At 47.9% G+C, this 24747-nt stretch overlaps 10 protein-coding genes across 10 annotated transcripts; 6 read left to right on the top strand and 4 right to left on the bottom strand.

The window, feature by feature from the left end:
• Positions 1 to 601: 601 nt before the first annotated feature.
• Positions 602 to 1709, top strand: N7529_004467 (ankyrin repeat domain-containing protein; the record flags this gene model as incomplete). The annotated part of the gene is made up of 2 exons (XM_057239994.1): positions 602 to 977; positions 1150 to 1709. The coding sequence occupies 2 exons, from the start codon at positions 602 to 604 to the stop codon at positions 1707 to 1709; spliced, it is 936 nt and encodes a 311-aa protein (XP_057099289.1).
• A 372-nt stretch (positions 1710 to 2081) lies between these two features.
• On the top strand, positions 2082 to 3071 carry N7529_004466 (PhzF family phenazine biosynthesis protein; the record flags this gene model as incomplete). The annotated part of the gene is made up of 1 exon (XM_057239993.1): positions 2082 to 3071. One exon carries the CDS (start codon positions 2082 to 2084, stop codon positions 3069 to 3071), a length of 990 nt encoding a protein of 329 aa, XP_057099288.1.
• A 1299-nt stretch (positions 3072 to 4370) lies between these two features.
• On the top strand, positions 4371 to 5650 carry N7529_004465 (lactonase family protein; the record flags this gene model as incomplete). The annotated part of the gene is made up of 2 exons (XM_057239992.1): positions 4371 to 4759; positions 4816 to 5650. 2 exons carry the CDS (start codon positions 4371 to 4373, stop codon positions 5648 to 5650), a joined length of 1224 nt encoding a protein of 407 aa, XP_057099287.1.
• Positions 5651 to 6120: 470 nt separating this feature from the next.
• rfeD (uncharacterized protein) lies at positions 6121 to 7968 on the bottom strand (the record flags this gene model as incomplete). Its single annotated transcript, XM_057239991.1, has 5 exons — positions 6121 to 6804; positions 6861 to 7271; positions 7343 to 7494; positions 7569 to 7794; positions 7855 to 7968. 5 exons carry the CDS (start codon positions 7966 to 7968, stop codon positions 6121 to 6123), a joined length of 1587 nt encoding a protein of 528 aa, XP_057099286.1.
• Positions 7969 to 9973: 2005 nt separating this feature from the next.
• N7529_004463 (type 1 glutamine amidotransferase) lies at positions 9974 to 10927 on the bottom strand (the record flags this gene model as incomplete). The annotated part of the gene is made up of 1 exon (XM_057239990.1): positions 9974 to 10927. The coding sequence occupies one exon, from the start codon at positions 10925 to 10927 to the stop codon at positions 9974 to 9976; it is 954 nt and encodes a 317-aa protein (XP_057099285.1).
• A 2797-nt stretch (positions 10928 to 13724) lies between these two features.
• On the top strand, positions 13725 to 15039 carry N7529_004462 (TauD/TfdA family dioxygenase; the record flags this gene model as incomplete). Its single annotated transcript, XM_057239989.1, has 3 exons — positions 13725 to 14027; positions 14077 to 14603; positions 14676 to 15039. 3 exons carry the CDS (start codon positions 13725 to 13727, stop codon positions 15037 to 15039), a joined length of 1194 nt encoding a protein of 397 aa, XP_057099284.1.
• A 354-nt stretch (positions 15040 to 15393) lies between these two features.
• On the bottom strand, positions 15394 to 18156 carry N7529_004461 (anaphase promoting complex subunit 2; the record flags this gene model as incomplete). The annotated part of the gene is made up of 2 exons (XM_057239988.1): positions 15394 to 17634; positions 17683 to 18156. 2 exons carry the CDS (start codon positions 18154 to 18156, stop codon positions 15394 to 15396), a joined length of 2715 nt encoding a protein of 904 aa, XP_057099283.1.
• A 547-nt stretch (positions 18157 to 18703) lies between these two features.
• N7529_004460 (V-type ATPase assembly factor PKR1) lies at positions 18704 to 19171 on the bottom strand (the record flags this gene model as incomplete). The annotated part of the gene is made up of 1 exon (XM_057239987.1): positions 18704 to 19171. The coding sequence occupies one exon, from the start codon at positions 19169 to 19171 to the stop codon at positions 18704 to 18706; it is 468 nt and encodes a 155-aa protein (XP_057099282.1).
• A 1319-nt stretch (positions 19172 to 20490) lies between these two features.
• N7529_004459 (General substrate transporter) lies at positions 20491 to 22387 on the top strand (the record flags this gene model as incomplete). Its single annotated transcript, XM_057239986.1, has 5 exons — positions 20491 to 21016; positions 21084 to 21556; positions 21618 to 21963; positions 22013 to 22089; positions 22142 to 22387. The coding sequence occupies 5 exons, from the start codon at positions 20491 to 20493 to the stop codon at positions 22385 to 22387; spliced, it is 1668 nt and encodes a 555-aa protein (XP_057099281.1).
• Positions 22388 to 22780: 393 nt separating this feature from the next.
• N7529_004458 (glycosyl hydrolase family 79 C-terminal domain-containing protein) lies at positions 22781 to 24642 on the top strand (the record flags this gene model as incomplete). Its single annotated transcript, XM_057239985.1, has 7 exons — positions 22781 to 22952; positions 23008 to 23107; positions 23164 to 23601; positions 23658 to 23720; positions 23770 to 23807; positions 23858 to 24063; positions 24121 to 24642. 7 exons carry the CDS (start codon positions 22781 to 22783, stop codon positions 24640 to 24642), a joined length of 1539 nt encoding a protein of 512 aa, XP_057099280.1.
• Between the last annotated feature and the right edge of the window lie 105 nt (positions 24643 to 24747).

The following is a 24747-nucleotide window of genomic DNA, read 5'->3' as shown; positions in this document are numbered from 1 at the left end:
CACAGGAATATTGATAGACCAACACCAACGGTTGGTCCCACAACCGCTGTCTTCCCGTTCACTACCTTCGTCTTTTACTCGTCAATCTTTCATTTCTGCTTATCAAAATGTCTCGGGGCGAGGAGATGTCGTAGGAATTGGCGTCTCTAGCTGGCTACAATGAGAAACAAACCTGTCAGGCAAAATTGCCCTCTCAATTTAAAAAATTTTAATTGAGTCCATTCTCCCAATAGTACATGATAGATAAATGTTCGACTCACGAACGTTGGTATATGCGGTACTAGGTGATCTGGTCTGTTTTGTTTGTTTATAGGAAGCAATTCGGAAACTGCATGGCCCATACCGAGGTACGACGACGATACAAACGCTTGATTATGTATTACCGTACCATGATACTGCCAAGCATACGGGTCAGGCGAACAATATCCAAAATAGGTCAAGCGTAGTGCAAAATAGAGTAGATTGATGAGACTAATTGCGAGCGCGTCTGTACTCTATGTATTGTCTTTGGTGAAAATTGATGGCCGTAGAAGCATGCATCACAGCAATTCAATTTATTTTCATAGCACTTAAACAACTTATTGTAAACAGTCTCCCACCTATGAATGATGTTGTGGCCTTGTCACGGCAAAGTCGTGGGATGCATAGCGTTATCGACGTCTCCAATCGCCACAAATATCACGAATTTAAACTCGGTCGAGAAGGACGGAATTTCACAGACCAGCTCCAGGCTGGCCAGGACATGCTGCTCAAAATCTTGGCCACCCCCTCTTTCGCAGACTATCGTCGCCTAGAGTTGTTTAGAGGCGAAACAGACTCTGGTGTTGCTTCCTTTGAATCTGAGGTTACTCAACGGGTCCTCTCTCCAGAAGATATCAACAGACTCAAACAGGCCCTAACAAAAGCCGGACTTGAAAAGCATCAGGACCGAGAATCTATCCTGTCTATCCTTAGACAAGATCCAGTTTTCTTTAGGTGTAATTCCCTGTGCGCGTATTGAGATTAGGAGGCTCACTACAAAGTAGATATTCTTCAAGCCCAGAAGCAATCAAGTTCAAAGACGCACTAATTACGATGCTAGCCGTCAATGCCCCCAATCTCGAATTCTTGTCTACATATCCCCTAGACCTGCCTCATAATATACTGAAGCCCCCGAGCAGCTTCCTGGGTTTGGCGTCCACTGCCTACAGGGTGATGCCAATGGACTGATCGGCAGCCAAAATGTCATAAACGTGGATAACCTGAGGGACCTCAGCTCTTCAAGCCTCCCCGTAGGCCTGTCGCCGGGCATATCTAATACCGAATCCGTTGATCATGGCGTCATCGGCAGCGATCAAGATTCCTTCCGCCAGCATCCAGGTTCCCTAGGAAGCATAAGCAGCAGCGACAGCACCCGCGGAAGTGCACCAGACAGCCTTGACACAGATTCCCTACCGAGAGCGCTTATAGACGGTTCAGCGCCCACCAGCTCCTCCGGCGCCAGCGCGTTAAGTCCTATGGCAGCAAATAAGCATGATGCCAGCCCAGGCAAGCTCTCGGCGCTTCACATCGCCCCGCAGGAGAGCCACCGCCGGATCATGCGTGTGCTGCTCCAGCACGGTATTGACTGCAATGAGATGGATAGCGACGGGCTCACGCCCCTGGCGCCCGAGCGGCTTGGCTGTGGCTGGGAGTTTTGGACTCCACCCAAGGTTTTGGATTTGGTATGATTCTATTGCAGACACTCACCCAGATCCATATCGCAGTTTCGCTGCGCGCGGCGCAGCTAATTGGAATCTGCTTTGGAGTGCGATGACATGCAGTCTGTGGCAAGACACCGATCCCAATATGCGGTGATTTGGCCCGTATTGCTATGCACTGAAGGCATTTCAAGAAACCAATGAAAGGGCTACAATGAGTTTTAGCCAGTGAAACACGGGAAATATTCGTATAGGATAGAGCGGGGTCCTATAAGACGGGAGAATGTGATCAAATACGAGATGCTTTAAATCCTAGTCCTGCAGATGATTTATACCTTCAAAAGACCTTCAAGTTTCCCTCAAAGTGAAGTCGTACTTCATTCTATTCATTGCAGTCAAATTATGTCTACGGTTCGCTACTGTGTCATCGATGTTTTCTCTTCAACTGCCTATCAAGGAAACCCTCTTGCAGTGGTAGACACCACATCCTCATCTCTCACCGATACTCAGATGAGACTGATAGCAAGACAATTTAATCTATCCGAAACAACCTTCATCTATCCACCAACAGACCCCAAAGCCACCTGGCGACTGCGATCATTTCTCCCCAATGGAGAAGAAGTCTTTGGGGCAGGTCATAATTCGCTCGGTGCTTGGTGGTGGATTGCACATTCGGGGCTCTTAGGAAGCATTTTTGATGGGTCTCAAGGTGGAAACACCTATTATCAACAACTTGGTAGCGATATTCTCTCCGTTGAGGTATCAGGATCAAATGCAGAAGATCTTGTCATTTCAATGCGCCAGGGGAACCCGCAGTTCATGAGCAAACATACCAATCTCGATTCCCTTGCTGGATCTATTGGACTCAATGCTTCTGACATCGGATTAAATATATCAGGAGTCGAACTTGATCAACCAATGGTGGTCACCACCTCGCCTGCCCGACATCTTCTAGTTCCCGTCCGTACTCAGGAAGTCCTCCGAAAAGTCAAATTTGCCGACAAGGAAGTTATTTCAAAAGAGCTTGCCAGCACAGAAAGCCACAATAGTGGTATTTATGTTTTCACTTCTGCTGGTCATGACTCGCCATCACAGATCCCCAGATTCGAGGCCCGATTCTTCAGCCCCGGAATGTCGATGGAAGACCCAGCTACAGGGTCAGCTGCTGGGCCTCTGGCTGCGTATATGTGGGCTAATCATGCAGTTGGGTCAGCGGAGAACGGAACATACAATATTGAAGTTATTCAGGGCGTGCAGACTGGAAGGAAATGTTTGATGAAGCTGAGCATTGAGCCGAACGAAGAAGGCTCAGCTAGCATCATGATATCTGGAACGGGCGTCCTCGTTGCTGATGGGAATATTATCGTTCCAAATTCCGATATATGTTTCTAGAAGAACATATAAAAGCAGGGATAATGACAACGCGACAAGGAAAATCTTCCTGATAGCCCTATTCTCAAGAATCCATGAATAAATACAAGTTCTTCATGCCACTACAAGCTTCAACATACTAGATACTACCCACAAATGGAGAGGAAAATACAATAATTAAGAACGAGTAGTTCCATAGACCCGCGATTGCTGTCTAAATCCGGAGCTAGTGTCGGTCATCCCAGACATCGAGTAGACATTGACATAGCATGCAAGCACTCAATGACTGTAAATTCTTGCTGGGAATATTCAGAACAGCGGATCGAGCTTCCTTTTAACATGTACCCATTTCACGTAGCTCTAGGTTGTTTCCATGCTGTTTCCATGCTAAATCCGAGTCGATGGACGATGCAGTGGGTTCCAAAATCACCGGCTTCCTGATACGTGGGCTACCTTATTGCACAGGAAATTCCTCCATAGCACCAATTTCTTTTAATTTTCGAGGTTTGATTGATGCATTACTTGTGCCCATAATTCCACGCCCAGAACGATATTGTCTATATTACTGATATTGGTGGTAGTCTTTACTCTGTGTCATTGGAGGACGGAGTCAAGAGGAGCTTTTACGCAATGATACTTGTTATACGGCCTGACTCTTGTTTAGAGATAGAATGTCGTATAGATCAATGATATGACCTCAGTGTCCCCAATAATGCCGACGAATACCCGACGCCCCCACGCTAATTGTGGGGTCGTAGTGGATCGCAAGCAGAGTGTTGTATCCGATAACGCGGAGTTGAGTCGTTTGAAACTGAAGGTTGTACAGAAACCGAGGACATAACGAAGCCCTGACCTGTTCTGTTTGAGAATGCCACCCCTGCAGCCCTAAGCACCTTCCGGGGAGTGATATATCATCTTTTATTCCAACCCCAATCCCAACCTCGAAGTTTCAAGTTCATTTAATAATAAGCTGAAACATGCAGGGCAATATAGTTCCCACCCTAATATATGCACATTAGCGCCCAAAACAATATACAGATCGCACACGATGCGACGGAGTAGTTAACCCCTTTCCCCCAACCCCCTCAACGGCACGACGATCCATTCCAACGCGGGCCCGGAGCAATGACGCTGCGAGGTCGCAATGCATATTGTTGATCATCCCACTCGCGTGTGGATCGCGTCCAATTTCCCGTGCCCCGGTACTCCGTACTACGTTGTATACAAGCGCCTTGTCCCCTCAACCCCATACTCCGTTCTGCTCGACATCAGATCCTGGACCGATTTCCTCATTATCGTCGATTTGCGAGAGAGAGAAAAATGCATCTCAATACCCTTCTCCTGGCGCTGGCATCCACAGCACTCGCCAAACCAACCCCCCCAGCTTCTGCCCGTCTATGGGCAACACACTATAACGGAAATGTCTACACTCTAGAACTAAACGGCACCGATCTCGCCATCAAACAAACCCTCAAGACATGTGGCGCCATGCCGAGCTGGCTAACACTTGACGCGAAGACACGCACGGTCTATTGTTCCAATGAAGATGGGACGAATGATCCATCCACGCACGGCACGTTGACGGCGCTACGTGCTGCGCCGGATGGTCGACTCCAAGAGGTCGCAGTTACCGATACTGTCGGCGGTGGTGTGAATAGTGTCATTTACGAAGCGGACGAGGGCAAGAAGTATCTCGCGATTGCGCATTAGTATGTTCCCACTGGTCTATCTTGTTTGTCTAGGTCTATGCTAATATGTTCTACAGTGAGGGCTCGGCCGTCTCGACCTTCGCACTGCCTATCGAGAATAACCAACCAGCTCTACAAGAATTCCACTTCAACATGACCCACCCAGGCAAAGTCGCGCAGCAAGACTCACCACACCCCCACGAGGTCTTCTTGGACCCGACTGGCTCGTTTATCGTGAGCCCCGATCTAGGTGCGGACCTCCTGCGCGTGTACTCCATCAACGGGGACTCGGGCAAGTTGGATGAGTGCCCCAGCACGAATGTCACGTTCGGCAGTGGACCGCGCCACGGCGTCTTCTGGACAGATGGTACTGACCGGACGTCTGAGGGCGCCACGCACCAGCGTAAGCTTGCGGCTGTCGGCAAGACGATGCTTTACGTTGTTAACGAGATCGGAGGTACGATGATGGTGTATGATGTTTCGTATTCTCGGTCTGGGTGTTTGTCGCTTGAGAAGAAACAGACGATTGTTCCGTATCCTAAGGGTGTGATGCCTGACGGTGCGACACCGGCTGGTATCAAGCGCATTGGCAATGCGCTGTATGTTTCGGTTCGTACAGACCAGGGATACAAGCCAAATGATTCAATGGTTGTGCTTGATCGGTCGCCTAAGGATGGGTCAGTGAAGGTGCGAAACTCCTCCTCTGCGTTTGGCAAGGTGCCACGGACTTTTGTGATCAATCGAGCCGGAAATTTGGTTGCGATTGGGGACCAGGCTTCGGCGACAGTTGCGATTGTGCTTCGGGATCGACAGACTGGGAACCTAGGGGATGAAGTTGCTGTTCTACAGGTTGGTGAGCCTGGAAAGGTTGGGTCCGCGGAGGGATTGAGCAGTATCATCTGGGATGAGTAAATTTGCAGTTATATAAATCAATTGTGAGACCTGGATTGGCAGCCAAGCTCCCCTTGAAGCGGCTCTCTTCTATAAACAATATAAATGAAACCATTGCAGTACAGTTCGTGTCATGTAAAGATCAAAAAAGGAAAAGAAACAGCATATACCTCATGACGAAAGACATGTCCGCGTGAACCCTAAAATGCTGAAAGAGAGAAAAAATAGACCCTTGAATATAATGTGCAAAAAAGACCAGCTTCTTCGGTTTTTTGTTGGCTGTCGGAATCCTGCACCGAAAAGACCGGGTCTGAGTGGAAGAGCAACTCCTGAAACCTCTGGATCATGAATCTTGCCATGTCGCAGCAAGATGGAAAATAGATAAAAAAAAAGGGTCGAGATAACAATAAATAACAGTATAAAAATGAACGTGTATCCAACATCAGTCGTAAAATGCGTAAAGCCAAAAATGCAGGCGGTCTTGAGGTCGTTCACTTAATGTCAATTTGGAAAGCCTTCCACTTCCCACCCACTGTTCGACATCGCGGACATCCGCGAGGGCCTGGGTAACTTGTCGGCCCCTGCGGTGCATGGTTTAATAGCCCATTGCCGGGGGTTCGGTAGGAAGCGGGCGGACTCGAGATAAACATGCCCACACACTCGCGGCAAACTCCACAGATGCACTCTGTACATGCATAGCACTCATTCAGCGCGGAGGCTCGTTTGCAGTTGGCGCAAAACACCTGCACTTCTTTGTTGCGGAATGACGCTGGTGTGGGATTCGAGAACCGGTGATGTTGGCGCTGAGAAACGGATGGAATGAGATTCATGACTGGGCTAGAATCGGAATTTATGGACGGCGCAATTCCGGAAATTGATGATGCGAAATTTCTGCCGGTGCCGGATGCTGATGACATGGAATCGAGCGACGATTCAATCGATGGGAATGGTTCCAGGTCGCTGTCACGGGCGCGGTGATTCTCGTACGGTGGTGGGGTCAATGCTTTGTGCAAGGGCGAAGCGGCGTAGGCATGCGGTGGGAATGGCCGGTGTGAAGAAATGGGAGGCAGTCCTGTGGATTGGAAGGCGGGTGGTAGCGAAGACCGATTTTTCACACCAGATGGAGCAGACGTCACGTTGGAGAGTAGTGGGGCAATCGTGGGCGACCGGCCAGCCTAAGAATTTGCACAATCAGCGTATGGACCAGATCACAATTGTATCGCAAACTCACCTCTGAGTAGTGCTCATCGTCCGCTTCGGTCGCAGACGTCGCGGCTTCGATCAAATCCTCCCAGCGCTTGCCTTGCGCCCAAGCCGCAGTTTGCGGCTCCGCTGACAGGGCCTTGCGGTCGCCAAGGCTTGGTCTCCGTCCAAATTCCTTTGTTCTAGGCCGATCCTGCTTGGGTTTCCGAGCAGATTGGGTGATTGAGGATTTGCGCGGGCGGGAAAATTTGTCTCGGCGCTGGATTGGTGGTAATGTAGATGAGCGACCGGGTGGCGAGTGGTTAAGAATAGATGGAAGAAGCTCGCGGGGCCGGGCAAATGGGGGAAGAGATTCCTCCTTGAAATGATCGCGAAGTGGGGGAAGTTCGATGGTCGAGCGCATGTGTGGGTGGCTCAAGTCGGTGTCAGAATGGGTTTCCTGGGGAAATGCGGGTCAGTATCGGGGAGATTAAGAGCCGAAAGCCCACCAAACAGCCCAGAAAGACAAACCATGTCTGTATCCCAATCCGAGGCCAGGCGGTGGTGGTGTAATTGTGCCAGCGCAACTGCTGCAGTGGCCGCAGCTGGGTGGGGTTCATCGAGAGCTCGAGGGGTGGCCGGGGAGCCATCCGCAACATAGATCTCTCTTTCCGGCGCCACATCTGTCGGTAGCCGTCAGTATCCCTGTTCGGGTGGGGATAAAAAGTGAAAAGGAAGGGGAAAAGGAAAAACTGACCATGGGGTCTCCTCGGTTGAGGAGGTTCTGGGGGAGATAGCTGGACTCGTTGTTCTAGTGGGGTGTTCACCATCATCAAGAAGCTCTCCTCGGTGGCCGGGAGCTTCGGGATGTAGTGGTTCGGGTGCGCACGTCGAATATGCTCCTGCATAGAGCGATAGCGTTTTTCCTGAAGCACCAACCGGATTAGTTGTAATTCAGAGTAGCACGGATCGAGCTGCGCAAGCTACTCGAAGAGTCATAGGTGGGGGATGGAGAGGATTGGAAGTTTAGGGCAAAAACTTACGCCTAAGCATCTTTTGCGACAATTGGAACCATCGTTATTCTTCAAGGGACAGACCACTTCGTTGTTGGCATCAGTCACCGAGAAGGAGCTGGTCAGTGAGCTTCGGGGAGGCATGGTGCATGTAGGTCATCCGATATCTAGGAAGATGAGAGTCAAGATAAGAGAAAGGAGGGCGACAAAGAGGTCACCCGAACATAAGACAGGGTTTATGTGAAGGACTTTCCAACGTTGTTCTAAGGAAAAAGAATCAAAAAGAGAAAAGGGATCATACCTACTTCGAGGATCACTCCGCAGTTGTGGGTGAAAGTCAGTGGTATTACGGGTAATTACACCATTCGCCTGAACTCCTTTTGGCCCCTAAGCTATTCTATTTTTTTTTTCTTTTCATTTTTGTATTTTATTTCTATAATATTGTAAAGGTCTTTTTCTTTTTGCCTACCTTAAATTATCGTATGTAACTATCTACATGTAATTTAGTACATATGTATGTGGCTCTATCAAGTATCGATAACCAAAAAGAGGGGCATGCATTGTTCTTTAAAGATCTTGGAATGTTCCACGTTATCAAAGGGAATTGTCTACATGTGTATCGTTTTGTTTCTCTTTCTTTTTATATGTTAGTTACATCTATAGGTATTTTAACTAGCTCAAGGTATTGTAGAAAAGAACAAAGGATGGAAAAAAAGAAAAGGAAAAAAAAGGAGCAATACGGTATGGGCTGGTATAGACTGGTATTCAATCAAATACAACCGAATGAGCACGGCTCTTCGGAAAGCCCGGTGGGACACCGAGCTTGACTATTTAGGCTTTGGGATATGTTCATTTCTCTTCTTTTTTGTTTGATCTTTAATTTTTATTTTGATTATTTAAATCTAAGACATAGGTCAAGTCAAGAAATACTTTGAGCTTTAAAGTGGGAAAGAGGAAAAAAAAAAAAAAGGACACGATAGGCGCTATCAGCGGCCCCTCCAAAGCTCTCCCCAGAGCTCAAAGATTCCAGAAGCTGGCGAAGGAGGCGAGCTCCGGGTGGCAAACCTAGCGCCACGTATTTTATCCGTATTTTATCTCTAATTTTATAGCTTGTGAAACTACCTAAATTGAGATAAGCAACGATGCCTTTTTCACAGCGGTTATAAATATGTATTAAGACAAGATGAACAACTGACGAGTTGACTCAAATCAGCTTACTCTTTACAGGTAGTTATATATAGCATCTTGTGTTCTGGGCTTATGCAAACAAGTGAGAGCTTCACTCCGATCTGGCCCGTTTCTAACTCTAATCAATTCAAGGCACGAGCTTGATTTTTACAGTACAATACCCCAATACTTCGATACAGCAATACCCCAATACAACAATACTTTGAAACAACTGTATAACCGACACATGCCGAAGAGCATCTCAAAGCAGTCTGATTGGTTAACTAGTTTGAGCCCCCCACCGATTCGCCAAATATCTTTACTCTCATTGGTCAGAGTCCCACGCCATCCCGCTTATGGTTGGCCGTGCAGGGGGATCACCGAAAAGTCTGAGATTTTTGGTTTTGGGCACATTATGTATGTGTGCTTGTAGTACTCGAAATACTTACGTGCTACAACATTGTAATAATCTGATAGTACTAGACTAATATAGCTTACACTTAGTGTCTATGTACAACATCTGTATCCTTGTATAGCTGGATGTTCTGTTATCGTACGTTATCTACAAGTGCCAGGTCACGCTCCACTTTATGGAGAGCTTTGCGCACACACCTAATTTCAATACCTGGGTACCTCTAGCTCCCTTTGACTTACAATGTCATTTAATGCTCACCTGCTCTGCATGAACTCGTGATTCTATTTCTATATCTAGACCGCATCCCTGCAGACCAGCATACCAGCTGCATCCCATGCAGGGTCCAAGGCAACCAAGTTTGTCGCCACCAGGGGTGGCTGAGAGCCCATATTCGAGGCTTCGTAACCTCAACCTAGAACCCTTACCGCTCCTCCAAGGGATTCAACTAAGACAACGTCATACCCATAAATCGGCCAGAAAACAGCCTGGAAACAAAATCTTTAGGCACGACACTGACACTAACAAGCATTCTCCAAATTAATCATACAACGTATATCCAAAATATCACTATACCAGTGGAGGCGTCATCAACCCATTACTAACGACCCGATCGGAACCAACAAAGAAAAGCAAAACCGCCTCAGCAGCAGCCTTAGCGTCATCATCATCCTCTTTCCCAGGCACAAATGACCGATTAATCTGCTCCATATAAGAAGCAACATCCCCAGCAGGCCAATTCGCCCGCCGTCCAAACTCAACCATAAGCTCACTGTTGACAAAAGTATCAAACTCAAAATGACCCTGGTACGCCAGCACCCGGCCTGGATTGTACAATCCCTGAATGGCGCACTGCGCACTACTACCGATATTCATCCATGGTGCAGGGAGGGAAATTTCCCCCGCAGCAAGGGCTGCAGGCGTAGGAACAACTACATCGCCATGGATGAGCTGGATCCGGAATGGGTTCGCGCGTGCTAGAGGTGGGAACAGCGCCGTGAACGCCGGGTTGAGGATTATGGGCTGGATGCCCATTTCATATCCGGTAGGTGAGTGCTCGACGTGGTATGTTGACTCTGGAGTTACACCTTTGCTGGAAAGTAATGCTTGGGCTATGATCTGGTGTCCGAAGCAGGAGCCGAAGATCTTCACGTCTGGGTAGTGCGTGTAGACTGTTTGGATGAAATATTTCAGTTGATGGATCCAGGGAAGGTCCTCGTATGCTGAGAACCCGGAGCCCGTAATTAGGACCGCGTCGATAGGGCCTACTGGTCCGGCGTGAGGGTTTGACTGGTGGTTTCGTAGAGTTTCGAGAGGTGGCAAAGATCCGCCTACGGCGTCAAAGGCTGTAACATGCACAGATATCGGTCCATTCTGTGGTTGATCTGTGGCTTCGTTCAGCCGCTGGGCTGCATTTTGCAGCAATGTTCGGAATTGCGAGCTGTATAGACCTCGCTCTTTGTATACAGATAGGCAGGGTATGTCTGCATCTAGCGCGGCCACGTGGATCTTTTGTTGCGCCATGTGGTTGATGGAGTATGCAGGTATCACAGAAACAATATCTGTTTCTTAAATGATGAAACATACAGTTGGCGCTCGCATGTTCATACCTGATGAGGATTTCTGTGAGTAATCGAAGTGGGGTTCAGGATCCCGAATAGGAAATCAAATCCCTGTCTGTAGAGACGTTGGATGTGGCTGGTGAGCATTTGACTCAGGAACAAAAACATGTGTATGGGTTCCTTTTGGAAAGTTTGATACGAAGTAGCAAGATTGAAGAAAGTACAAGAACGATGCAACGACCTCAAAGTATACAATTATGGATTTGCCTCAAGATTTTACCGAGCATGGTTTCACGCGTGAAAGCTCCTCCTACCACACGCCAGGTCTTACTATTTTTCTACTAGTACCGTAGGACAAGGCACCTAATCCGTGCAAATCATGCTAAATGACCAGAATAGCTCGATGTAAGAAAAAGCTGCTACTGTTGACCCGATTTACCCTTCAACCGTGCCGTTAGCCTGTTTCTTCTTTTGTCTAGATGGTTTATAAATCAAAACTCACCCAGGATCATCTACAGCTTAGACGACAGTCGAATGAAATGAAAATGAGGCTCAAAATTCCTCAATTAGAGCCCTTAGACAGACTTTGCCTTAGGAAGGGTCATGGAGAGGGGATGACGACTCTCCCTCGTTTTGTAATTGATAACCAATAGAAAATCATGGACTCGGAGCTTGATTAGGAAAACCAACCATGCAGAGGACCGGTGTAAGTGAAGCGCTTTGAAAGAGAAATTGTGGCGCAGTTTGGCCCCTAGCAGTTCGGTTCATTCGGAGTGAGCGTGAGAATGACACTGCCAGTAGCCGATTCTTGCAAAAGCCCAACGCCGGGCGCCTGTTTAACCAATCAGCAAGAGTAATGTAATGATATACCCCGTGGTAGACTCACCATGATTCGCTCACATCAAACTTGACTTGTTGATTGCTTAGACGTACTTGAGATCCCAGGCGATCATTTAGGTCGATACTGGGTCCAGCTCACGTCAAAGATGTATATACATAACCGCCATACAGTTTATCAAATCAGTTTCATACCAGGTCAGATACATCGCAACAGCCCTGGAGCGAATGTGGTGACACTCCCCTTCTCTATGATCTCTACCAAGCATTTTATAGTTTTCGACTATGTCGTGTACTTGCATCACCAACACCTACTTTGAAGACTGGACGGTGTCTGAAATGCATGAAATTATGACCCGTTAGCATCCTCAAAGTGATTCCGACAGGGGCCTGCTCAGTACCTTACCTCTATCACACATGTTCTAAACAGGCCATGCTCTATACAATCACCCCAAGTAGGCTCGAGGTGTATGTATTGATCCTGGGTTTGCTGTTTCCTCCGCTCCAATTACCTCGAGTGATCCCCTGTGAGTCGATCACCACAGCCCTGTCCCGGTCGATGAAAACCTTGTTGTCGAGGCCCCAAACCTGACACCAACTGTCCTAAGTCATCGACAGGCCATTGTCCTCAACAAGAGGTCTCTCAGTCCAACGCCGTTAGCAAGAACTATGGGAGGGGAAGTCATCAGATAGTCATAGCCGAACATGCCGGCAGAAGCAAAAGTGAGCCACAACTGTGCTTTTTTTGAATTAAAAAAAAGAATCAACAGTTGTCTCATCGTAGAAAGACCCATGGCCCTCACATATGTCATTGGAAGGGCTGTAAACCGTGATTCATTCTCGGGCAAGCCAGCACTGTTGCGTCATATCGACATGCAACATATTGCTCCAGGCTCGTTCGAGTGCCTTTCCTGCGATAGGTCATTCAACTGCAAGCACAACATAGCTGAGCATCTAGAAAGGGTTCATTGGTAGCGAGTGTGCTGTCAATAGCAGGCTTGTAAACATGGTTTTTGTTGGGTCGTATAAGTTGAAACATTCCATGGTTATAGGCAAGGTGGTATATTCTCGTGAATAAACCAACGAAATTTTAAACTATGCATTCATGTGAATATGCATAAAAATCGAGACAAAATTGAGGATGTTTCTCGCCCGACAGGATCTGAGTGATTTTTTTTTTTTCATTCTCTAATATTGATCAACTGTATAGATAGGCTCCAGAAGATCTCTCATCCACCTTCCCTAAAGGGAAATGTTAGTCGGGTTGCAGGTTTAACCCGATGAGCCGGTTCATATGCACGAATGGCAGCCGGTACGATCGACTACTTTGTCTACTTTTAGTACACTGGGGATGTTTATCGGCCGAGATTGTTTGACTTGATATTATCGAGGGTCGCCATTAGACATTGTATACTTTGTGTGCTTGTTCACGATGTTCTTCTATACATTTATCTCTACCTAGATGTTCACATTGTACTAATTCGACTACGATTTTATTTGGTCTTTTCTAGATCATACAGATATCGCCCTAACATACTCTACATATGCATACAATCGTACTAATTTCACAATTTGTGATGTTTGGCTATCACAACATCGCACCCCGCAAATTGCGCCATTGTCGAGTCTAAGGCTCCAATCAGAAGATGACCTTTCAACTAATTATCGACTTGACATTTACTATGCTGTAGTGACTATATTGTACAATTGTACCTTTTTGCATCTTGTGGACCTCGCACGCCATTCAATCCACTTCATTCCTCAGAGAAAGACGACATCTGATAATCCTTGTTCTTGATAATCTTGGGATGGTTGCAATGCATCGAACTATAAATACACCCCATTCCCTTTCATTTCTCACATCAAACTATTAACTTCTTTTCTCTGCGATTTACTCTCTTGGCCTTAAAAGTATATTCACCATGGCTCCCGCAGCTACTGCTACTCTCCCCACAGCCCCCCACAACCTTACAGGTCCTATCGACATCAACCTGTTCCCAGATGGTCTGAAGACAACGGGTCAACATAACCCACTTTACGACCACATTGTCCCCTTTGAAAAGTTTCCCAAGCAAATAACCGGCCCAACCGTCTGGAACCCCGAGGAATACCGTGAGAACCCGGAGAAATGGACACACGTCTTCAGTGATGATCAAATCGCCGAGCTCAGCACAGCGGCAGATGCCTTCCTCGCATCTAAGACTCCGCTTACTGGAATCTCTAAAGTGAGTCTCGCAGCTCCATATATATATAAAGCAAAACTAACCAAATCAGAGCAACTTCATTCTTCCCCACCTCGCCAGCTACCTCCACACCCTGCGCGCCGATCTAATCGACGGCAAAGGCTTCATCCTGTTCAAGGGCTTCCCCGTCCAAAAATGGGGTAACCACAAGTCCGCAGTAGCCTATATGGGCCTCGGCACATACCTAGGCTACTTCGTCAGCCAAAACAGCCGCGGCCACGTCCTCGGCCACGTCAAAGATCTCGGCGAGGACTCAACCCAAATTGACAAAGTTCGCATCTACCGCACCAATGCCCGCCAATACTTCCATGCCGACGACTCAGACATCGTCGGCCTCCTCTGTATCACTAAAGCCCTCGAAGGTGGCGAATCAGACCTCGTCTCTTCTCACAATGTCTACAATACCCTCGCCATCGAGCGCCCGGATGTCCTCAAAACCCTCACCGAGCCAATCTGGTACTTCGATCGCAAGGGCGAGACGAGTAAGGGCCAGGAGGAGTTCATCCGTACTAGCGTTGTTTACCTAGAGCGCGGCGAGAACGGTCGTGTCTACACAAAGTGAGTTTCCATTTCTCCCACAATACAACACCCCTCCACATCTGCATGCATGTAGCTAACCAACAAACCCAGATGGGACCCATACTACGTCCGTTCCCTCGGCCGCTTCAGTGACGCAGGAATCATCCCCCCGCTGTCCCCAGAACAGAACGAGGCCTTGCAGGTTCTTGAAGAAACCTGCCAACGTCTCTCGCTGCACATGATTCTCGATATTGGCGATATCCAGTTCTTGTCCAATGCGCATATCCTGCACGCCCGCACTGCGTACACTGATCATGCTCCTCCCCTCCCCCGTCGTCATCTCATGCGTCTGTGGCTTGCTACGCCTGAAAATGAGGGTGGTTGGAAGTTGCCGTTCTGGGATAGCAATGAGAAGAAGAGAGGCGGAATTCAGGTTGATGATCAAGCGCCTGTTGCGCCTCTAGATGCGGAGTGATCTTTATATCTTTAATGCCTTTATGATACCTATTCCTATTATTCACTTTCCTTCCTGGGGTCTTGTAGATTGTAGGAATCAAAACTCTTATATATGTTGTTTTGTTGTAACGAGATGTCAGTGAGCTTGCTTGCGCGAGGGCTTCGCTTGTGGCTAATTGGTCAATATAAAACCTAATATTGTTATGCTTTGCGCCCAAAATAGCTCGGGAATTCCATGGATATCCAAGTCAAATGGTAACTTTACTTGTTCATATCTGATAAGGACGATATTTTCACGGGTATTGTACATAACGCCTAAAATTCCAAACGCCAACCTGTCATCAAACCCACATGCACCTAGGTAATGCCAGTACTAATGCACAATCTTATAATTCCCTCCATTAACGATCTCCAACTTCCCCTTCGAAACCATTCCACCGAGGAACTCCCGAAGCTCCTCATTACTGAACGGAAAGCCACCAGGGACAGCAATTTTCAACATCATCACAATGCGCGCCAAAGGCATCGGCCCCTGATTCGTGAGCATACCAACAATGAACTGCCAATGGACATTCATCTTCTCCATAGCAGCCGCTTCAGCAGACTCCTTCGCAGCAGCTGCGGCTGCAGCTTCCGCCGCCGCCGCCGCATTGGCAGTGTCTTCGTCCTCGCTATCAGACTCGGAGTCGTGTTGCTCTTCGTCTGCGAGAACTTCCTGGACTTGGAATGTGTCTCGCTGCACTTCGCTGAGGATTCGCTTGCTAACCCAGAAGAGACAGGCGCTGCGGACGAGTGGAATGGTCATTTCGAGTTCGGAGGCGAGCTCCGGTATCGTTTTTGTGGCGGGGGAGTCGGAGTCGGAGTCGGAGTCGGATTGGAAGGCGTAGATGACTGTTGCTTGCCAGGTTGTAACTTCGTCTCGGAAAGAGTGATTTTCAAGCTCAAGTTCGACGGTTACTTGGCCCAGGGCGTTATGCCACTTGAGTTTGCGTGAGTCTTTCCTTTTTTCGAAGCATGAGGCGTACTGTGTTTGAAGTGTGGTGATCTCGTCGGGGACCTTGAATTCTTGGTCTTGGAATTCGGGCCAAAAGAAGCGTGAGAGGATCTTTGCGTGCAATTGGGCATCCTCGTGCGTTAGATCGCCGGATGATATTTGATCCTGGCGTACGGTGTGGTCCAAACGTCTGGAATCCGTGAGATCTTTTAGCATTACTTCGCATGCCTGCAGTGCTGCATCGCCGAAGCGGACCTTGAGGAGCTCGAGGACTGTGGTTTCTTGGTCGTAATTTTGACGTTTTTGAATTAGACGGTCTGCGAGGAGTGTCTGCATCTCCTTCACGAATGTCTCCTTCGAATCGAACAAGCTGACCAAACTATCGATAACATCTGCGCTCTTTGACTTTCGATAGTCTGGAGCGGCATCGACAGGGTCGGGCAGCCAGTTCAAATCATCAAAGTCTAGCTCGCTGTTCTTATTCTGCATAGAATGCTGATTGAGTCTGGTCAGCTCTGAAGCTAACTCAGCCAAGGTGTCGTTTGTAGACGGGTCGTCGGCCGTCGCGGGGTCAGCCAGTAGACCACTGACGATGACCTTGACGGTATCATCACGATCTCTCAAGTACCGCCGGATCGGTCGCGCGATGCGGTCCAGCAAGACACCATTGGGATCCAACAGATGGAAAGCTCGAATGACTGAGATGTAGACCTGCAATATCTCAACAGTAGAAGCTCCAGGATGCAGTAGCCGCTGCTGTAGATTTAATGAAAACCAATGCGTCACATACGCCCGTGGCCTGGTCTGAGTTACGAAGTGTCGCAGATCTTCCACCGCTCCACTGCTCGCAGGCCAATCAACGACGACATCGAAAAGCTCGCCGACTCGAAGCATTCCAAGTCGAGCAGTGCCCATCACCCGCCATTTTTCTACATCGCCAAAACTCACATCCATGGCCCCGGATTGGGTGGTGGGAGCATTAGAGTGGATTATTGATAGGACTTGTACCGCGAGGCGTGCGTATACGTTCTCAATCCATTGGCCCAGGTGTTGCGGTGCAGTCGAGGGCGACTCCCACTCGCCGGAGTATGCGGCAGTGATAAAGTCTCCCATTAGAATGTTCATGACTTCTGCGAACACTTTTTGGGCCTTGTCAGCGCCGAGACCGACAAGCTGTAGGCCATTGAGGAACGCCAATAGTTGATCCCGTGCGATGGTCACGCGACGATCCTCGCCCTCGACCATCATGTGTGCACGCGCCTCGGCTGTTTCCTCTCTCCAGTCTTTGTACGAAACGGAGTAAGTTCGCTCCACCTCCATTTCATCCACGCTCATGGTATCCAGCTCATAATTTTCGTCAAAGGTGTCAATCCCCAGGATAACCACAGCATCTCGCGTAAGTTCACTGGCAAGAAGCGGCGCAATGACCTGCCACGGAAGACTGTATGATACGACAGTATGGAAGGCACGCTGCAGTTGAGCGAGGAGCCCGCTTTGGTGGGGAGTGGCTATCAAAGGAAGTACGTAGTGCACGACAGGCGTGAGGTAAATTCGACGCGCGAGCTGTAAACAGTCCACGATTTTCCGGAGGAGACCTTGTTTATCGGGGGAAGCCAAGAGCTATAATAGTCAGCATAAGCCAATTGTTCACACAACACGCGTCCTCACCTTAGACAGTCCATCTCGGAAATTAACCAGGAAATGCCTCCTGATATCATTCCCATGCCATTCAAACAATGCCCACGGAGAAGTCCGCACAAGATATTCCAGTGCCTCCGCGGTCTCCTTCGACGGCGGGCTGAGTCGATTCCATTCCGTTAGCAGCTCACTGCCATCCGTTTCGCAGTAATCGTAAAGGGAATCGAACCCCAGATTGGGCACGGAGAGAAATTCTTTGGACGCTTCAAGTGCATGGTCTAAGATGTCATCGTCTGCAGATGGAGAACCCGCGGATCCTCCAATAGTCGCAAAGGAATTGGACTGTGACTCTGCTTTGAACGTAGAGGTTGAATCGGTCGATTGGAAGGAGTCGCCCGGTTGGGAATCCGTTGGCTTTAGCGGGTGAGCTTCGAGAGACGCGGGGGAGAAGACGGAGCCAGCTATGCGTCTACGTCCCACATTGAGGGGAACGGTTGAAAGCATCCTGTTCAAGGGACATCGGACATTGTGAAATTAATAGATGAGTTGAGCGCTACTTCTGCCCGTGTAATGTATTGATGAGGTCAATGTTTTGGCGATTCGGGACAACGCGTTTGTTGGGTTTGCACCGCCGGCATAAAATCCACATTGCGTGCAAAAGACATCAAAGATCAGGTCTTTGCTATTATAAATTGTTTGCATTTGAATCATGTAAATAAAGTTGTCTAATGAGAATGTATATTGCAAGCGCAATACAAAGTGTAAATCAAACCATCTACATCGTGTGAGGGGTATCACTCAGAAAAGACAAGATGCGTATGTATAAACCGAGAACAGATTCAAGCCGAGGAACTCAAACGCGGAGAGACGGTGTGAGACTGTGCAAGACTGGCTGTTACACATTATCTCGACGCGTCTGATGTGCTCAGACAAAAGCACGGGGATTCGGAATGTGTGCTACCAAGCTCCAAAGCTCCAAACCCCAGGTTGGAGATCACTTTACTATCGCACACGTCTCAAACCTTCATCCTCAAGTAAATACTTGAAGCCTTCAAGACTGGGTATCATCAACCTTCTCCCATTCGCTATCCGTGCTCCCATACCCAGATCCATCACCACTAGCGCTGGGTCGTTTCTTGGAATCCCGCTCGGTGGACAAAAAGCCAGAGGTTGCGCTTGTGCTCCCAGTCGTGACAGCACTAGACTTGACATCTTCAGTCTCTGTTTCGCTGTCGGTGCCGTCTCCGGGTGTTTTGCTGCGCGTGTTTGTTTCTTTTTCCTTCTCAATTTCCTGCGCTTGCTGGGCAAGTCGCACCTCTGCGGCGAACCAGTTGATAGAATACCATAGTCCACCACTGATGATAGATAAGGCGACGAAGTGGAGGCTATAGGTGGCAAGGAGTAGGGCGAAGAAAATGAACTGGAGGGCGGCGAAGCTGACGTTGGTTGCGATCAAGAGGGTCGGTGTGGGTCCTGGGGTAAAGATGCTCGACCATAGGTCCTCTACAAAGGAAGCCATTTTGAAAACAATGTAGAAGTCCGAGTGTTTGACAAGGGTAGTGACGTGGGGGGGAGGATTCGGGAATTGGTATCCGTCGAAGGAAACTGGTTGCCGCAAGTCACCGCTTAGTATCTCCGCAATGTTTAATTCCGCAATGATCGAAGGACAACGATTTCCGAAATTTGAGAGAAATGAATGGATATTAAAGGGGGAAGGGCGGTTTATTTCCTTCGAGTGGTTTCTATCCCGTGGGGAATGAGGATGTTATTACCTACTATTTGGTTCCTATTATTAATTCAGTCATATGAAGGGATCATGTTCACGAGCATAGGTCAATACTAAGCATTAACGTATCACGGGATAGGTTGGCGCCTAAAGTCACTGGGGTTCCCGAGTATGACGACCCGATGCAGCCAAGTGATGGAGTTCTAAACCTATATGATGACCTTTTGACCTTGGCAACATTCGTCATGGCGGAACAGTGCTTTACCGAGTGATTATAGGGCTAATGCCTCATGGTAATTGACTTGTACTTTGAACATTCAATATATATATATGTAGGCATGTAGAGAGACGAAGTATAAGTACATCTACATTGGATAGTCAACTTGGGGTTTACACCTACCTAGGTAGGGAATCACTGTAAGATAAGTTACTTCTCAGAACGGAATATAATATCCTCAATCAACGTCTGGCTAGAAGTGGGTCAGCCAAAGGTAGGCTCGGTGTAAGACCGAATGTTATTGAGGGGGTTTTTTCGCCGAAACCTGGAGAGGCCGGGGAAAATAAAGCGGGCCTAGAGCTTTACAGGGATTAGTTCAGTATAAGAACGCTTCCTCGATTTTGATTATAAAAGGGTTAGGGTTGAATCGAAAGGCCTCACTCTTAACAGCCCAAGTATACCCGAGTATATAACAGTAATCTACCAATGTACAAAAGAGAAAGAGAAGAGAAAGAGAAAGAGAAAGATGTTTCCCAAAGTAGTCAATAGCCGCCAATAGAAGACGTCTTATTATGTTCCTCCACATTTCAACTCAAAGAATAGCGCCGATCTTCCCCCATATTGACCGCGGCAACCCGCTCTAGTACGGGTCCAACCGTATACACCATTATCTACCCCGACTTGGTTCGGCCTTTGCTAGAGCGTTTTGCCTACCGGAAACTTTCTATACCGGTTTGCGGAACCTTGTCTACTATCTATACCCTATTTAGGTGTGAGATCGGGGTATAAGTATCCACGGGGTGCCTCCGGAGCAGAATCATCTATCTTCTTCAGCTTTATTTATATTATATAATTGAGTTTTCAGACTCATCATCGGTGTATAACTGTCTTCAAGATGGCCGATGATTTCCCCGTCACAAAACAAGTATCCCAGGATCCCGTGGTAACAGGCTTCTCTCATCATGCCGATAACATTGCCTCAGACCGGGAACCATATGGCCCCCCCGGTCTCAAGGGACTATTAGCCAACCCTTTTGTTCTTCTATGTGCCGCCTGCTCGACACTAGGTGGTTTACTCTTCGGTTATGACCAGGGTGTCGTGTCAGTCATTCTGGTCATGGATCAATTCTTGCTTGAGTTTCCGCGCATTGATGAGGGTAACCCCGGCTCGGGCTTTGCGAAAGGATTGTTGACTGCTATGATTGAGCTGGGGGCTTTAGTCGGTGCTTTGAATCAGGGTTGGATCGCTGATAAGATCTCCCGACGGTATTCGATTATCGTCGCTGTTATTATCTTTACTGTTGGCTCTGTGCTTCAGACTGCTGCCGTTGGGTACCCCATGCTGGTGGTGGCTCGGTTGATTGGTGGTGTTGGAATTGGCATGTTGTCTATGGTTGCACCATTGTACATCTCCGAAATTAGTATGTTCAACCTTTATATCCTTTTCATCCCCCTAAAACCTAAATGCTCATTGTTTTCTCTTTTTAGGTCCCCCTGAATGCCGTGGTACCCTCTTGGTCCTTGAAGAATGGTGTATTGTCCTCGGAATCGTGATCGCTTTCTGGATTACCTATGGTACACAATACATGGTCGGCGAATGGGCCTGGCGTCTCCCTTTCTTGCTGCAGATGATCCCGGGTTTCATTCTTGCCGCAGGTGTTTACGCTCTTCCTTTCTCGCCTCGCTGGCTGGCTTCAAAGGGCCGCAATGATGAAGCACTAGAAAGTCTGGCTAGACTTCGTTCTCTGCCAACATCCGACAGACGCATTCGCCAGGAATTTTTGGACATTCAGGCTGAGGTGCGCTTCCACCAGGAGATGAACAAAGAAAAGCACCCGGAATTGCAGGGAGGCGGTAACAAGAACGCCATTTTGCTTGAAATTTCCTCTTGGGCCGATTGCTTTAAAAAGGGCTGCTGGCGTCGCACTCACATTGGTGTAGGATTGGGTTTCTTCCAACAAGTAGGTCATCTCCATGATTCTATACATTGCAGCTATGAACATTGGCTAACTGAGTGCCTAGTTCGTTGGTATCAATGCCCTGATTTACTACTCGCCTACCCTGTTCGGGACCATGGGTCTCGACTATAGCATGCAGCTCATCATGTCTGGTGTTCTCAACGTCGTGCAATTGGTGGGTGTCACCACTAGTATCTGGACAATGGATGTTGTCGGTCGTCGCAAGCTTTTGATCTGGGGCGCAGCTTTAATGGCCCTCTCGCACATTATCATTGCCATTTTGGTCGGCCTATTCTCCTCGGATTGGCCGTCACACAAAGCAGAGGGTTGGACTAGTGTGGCATTCTTGTTGTTTTACATGCTTTCATTTGGAGCTTCCTGGGGTCCTATTCCATGGGCCTTGCCATCTGGTATGTGATTTTCCCTCTAAAACCAAGTATAGGCTGCTAACAGACGCAGAAATTTTCCCGTCTTCCCTTCGTGCCAAGGGTGTCGCTCTGTCGACCTGCTCCAACTGGCTCAATAACTTCATCATCGTGAGTCCCCATTGCCTGTCATTCAACGTCTGAATTACTCATGTGCCAATAGGGCCTCATCACTCCACCCCTCGTCCAAGATACCGGCTACGGAGCCTATGTTTTCTTCGCCATCTTCTGTGTGCTCGCCGGAGTCTGGACATACTTCTTCGTACCCGAAACCAAGGGTCGAACTCTCGAACAAATGGACCACGTTTTCAAGGACAACTCTAGCGAAGCAGAGAAAGAGAAGAGGGCTGCAATTGAAGCCCAGCTCATTCAAGCCCAGTATGAGACTGCTCATCGCGAGTTTGCGTGAAAGACTTGGCGATTGCATCATACAACATTGTATATCAATTGAGCTCCGCTCTTAAATACCCATTTTGTACCACCCTTCTTTTTAGCGTGAACAATGACATCTTACGTTTTCATGATTTACTCAGAGTCTCAAGGTCTATATTAGATAATTACTCATCAAACAGATTGAGTCTTCAAAGTAATTACTTCGTGGCCGAGATCCGACCCGAGATCCGTGAAAGCCGATTTATCGTTACGAGAACCTAGATTATGATGACATATTGCACCACTCTGGAGAAATATGGGTCGAAATCCGGGGTAAGTATGTTGATATAAATTGAAGTTCGTCAGCTATAGAGAGATTGCTCACAGGAAGCTACCAGTTTGTCGACTATAATCATAAGCTTTACATACAATGTATACTCTGTCTTTGGTCAAGTTATTGGCATTTTGCTACTCGCTGGGTGCAACAGGGCACTTAATCGAGCTCAAAGCTTCTACAGACTTACCACACGGTGCTTCTCAGCCAGTTGATCATGCATTCGCCTCGTTCTCGTGGCCCGTCCATTTCTTTGCGGACTATGCAGGTACGATTCAATGCTATTTTGGCAGATATACGCTGTGCTTACACTGTTTTGATAGGCAATAAGAGTTGCCCAAACCATTTCTCACAAGATATCATCAATCTTCTACATGAGAAAACGGGAGCGTACCCACATATTCGAGTTGGCGGAACTTCGGCGTAACATGAACCTACCAGATGCCATATGAAACTGCACTAACCAAAGTGACTTTCAGAGACCGCGCCATTTTGAACACCTCCCAGAGCAGCTCTATAGTTCTCTCGGCCGAATCAGACAATGGTATTCCCCTCGAAGTCTCCCTAGGACCTGTCTTCTTCGAAGGATTCGAAAATTTCCCCAGCACACCATGGACCTTCCAAGTGAATCTCGCCAATAACAAAAGCAATGCCTTGGAAAATGCTCTTGCTGAAGCCCGAGCAGCGATAAGCCATATTCGGGGAAATCTCTATGCCTTTGAGATTGGAAATGAGCCTGATCTTTATCCGGGAGATGTGAGGCCACTGGATTATACGGTGGCAGATTATGTCAAGGAATGGAGATCTTTTGCGGATGCTATCTCTACGGAAGTACTGCATGGAAATAGATACGGTTTGAATGACTGGACGTTGTTCCAAGCTTTGACATTTGTCTTCAATCTCAATGGCTTCTCTACGTGAGTTTGGTCCCAACTAATTCATTCCTTTTCCCTTTTGGTCTAACGAGAACTAGAGCACAAGCATTCAAAGATGGGATTGACATGGATGGACATGTTAAATCGGTGTCGTGGCATCAGTATGACTTCTTTTCATGTTTTTTTACAAGCCACTAAAACAAAATATAGATACGCCTCCGGCAATCAAGCTTGGGTCCGACTCCAAGGTTAGAACAGCCGCACGTCTCTGAAAAGAATGACACACTAACTCATCTAGAATCTTTCATGAACCACACTGCAGTTACCGGAAACTTGTCCCAGTACATCGAAGACATGACCCTGATTCACAGCTACAACCCAAACATCACATTCCTTCTCGGCGAAACAAACAGCGACTACGTAAATCTGAACATGAGCCAGATAGAAGGCGTCTTCGGAAGCTCTCTCTGGTTGATCGACTACCTTCTCTATGGGATGAGTGTGGTAAGCACAAACGCACATACCAGCACATTCCAAAAAGCTAACAATCCGCCTCAACAGAACATCACCCGCTTCAATCTAATCCAAGGAACAACGTTCGGCTATGCGGGCTGGACACCAGTTGAACACAACGGCCTAGCACCGCAAGTCCGGGCCCCGCTATATGGCCAACTCGTCGCAGCGGAAGCTATTGGTCGGCACCCAATCGTTCAGGTAAAAGCTTTGGATCTCGAGCGAGATGATTTGTCCGCATATGCGATTTACGAGTCGGGTGTTCTTGCTAGATATCTGGTTGTTAATTTGGATGGGTGGAATTCGACAACGAAATACGCGAGACCTTCACAGAAGTTTGCGCTTGATGTCTCGCATCGTGTGAAATCTGCCGAGATCAAGAGGCTTGTTGGTCCGGGAGCGAGTGCTGATACTGGGATTACGTGGGGTGGATTTAGTTGGAACTATACAGATGGGAGACTCGGGCGGACTGGGAAAGATGATACTGAGGTTTTGAAAGTGTTGAAGGGAGCTGTACGACTTGAAGTGGACTCTAGTGAAGCCGTTATTGTTGAGTTGCAGCAGGAGTAGGCTGACAACAGCGTAATCACGCTACATATCTACAAAAATTCAGGTTACAACATCGATACTTAGGTTGTCTATTGACGTCTCGTTAATGTGTTTATATACAAAGGC

The sequence above is a fragment of the Penicillium soppii genome (assembly GCF_028829465.1).
Source record: "Penicillium soppii strain IBT 18220 chromosome Unknown utg000004l, whole genome shotgun sequence".
NCBI lineage: Eukaryota > Fungi > Ascomycota > Eurotiomycetes > Eurotiales > Aspergillaceae > Penicillium > Penicillium soppii.
The sequence above is the reverse complement of the archived record's forward strand: the minus strand, read 5'-3'. Positions and strand labels throughout refer to the sequence as shown.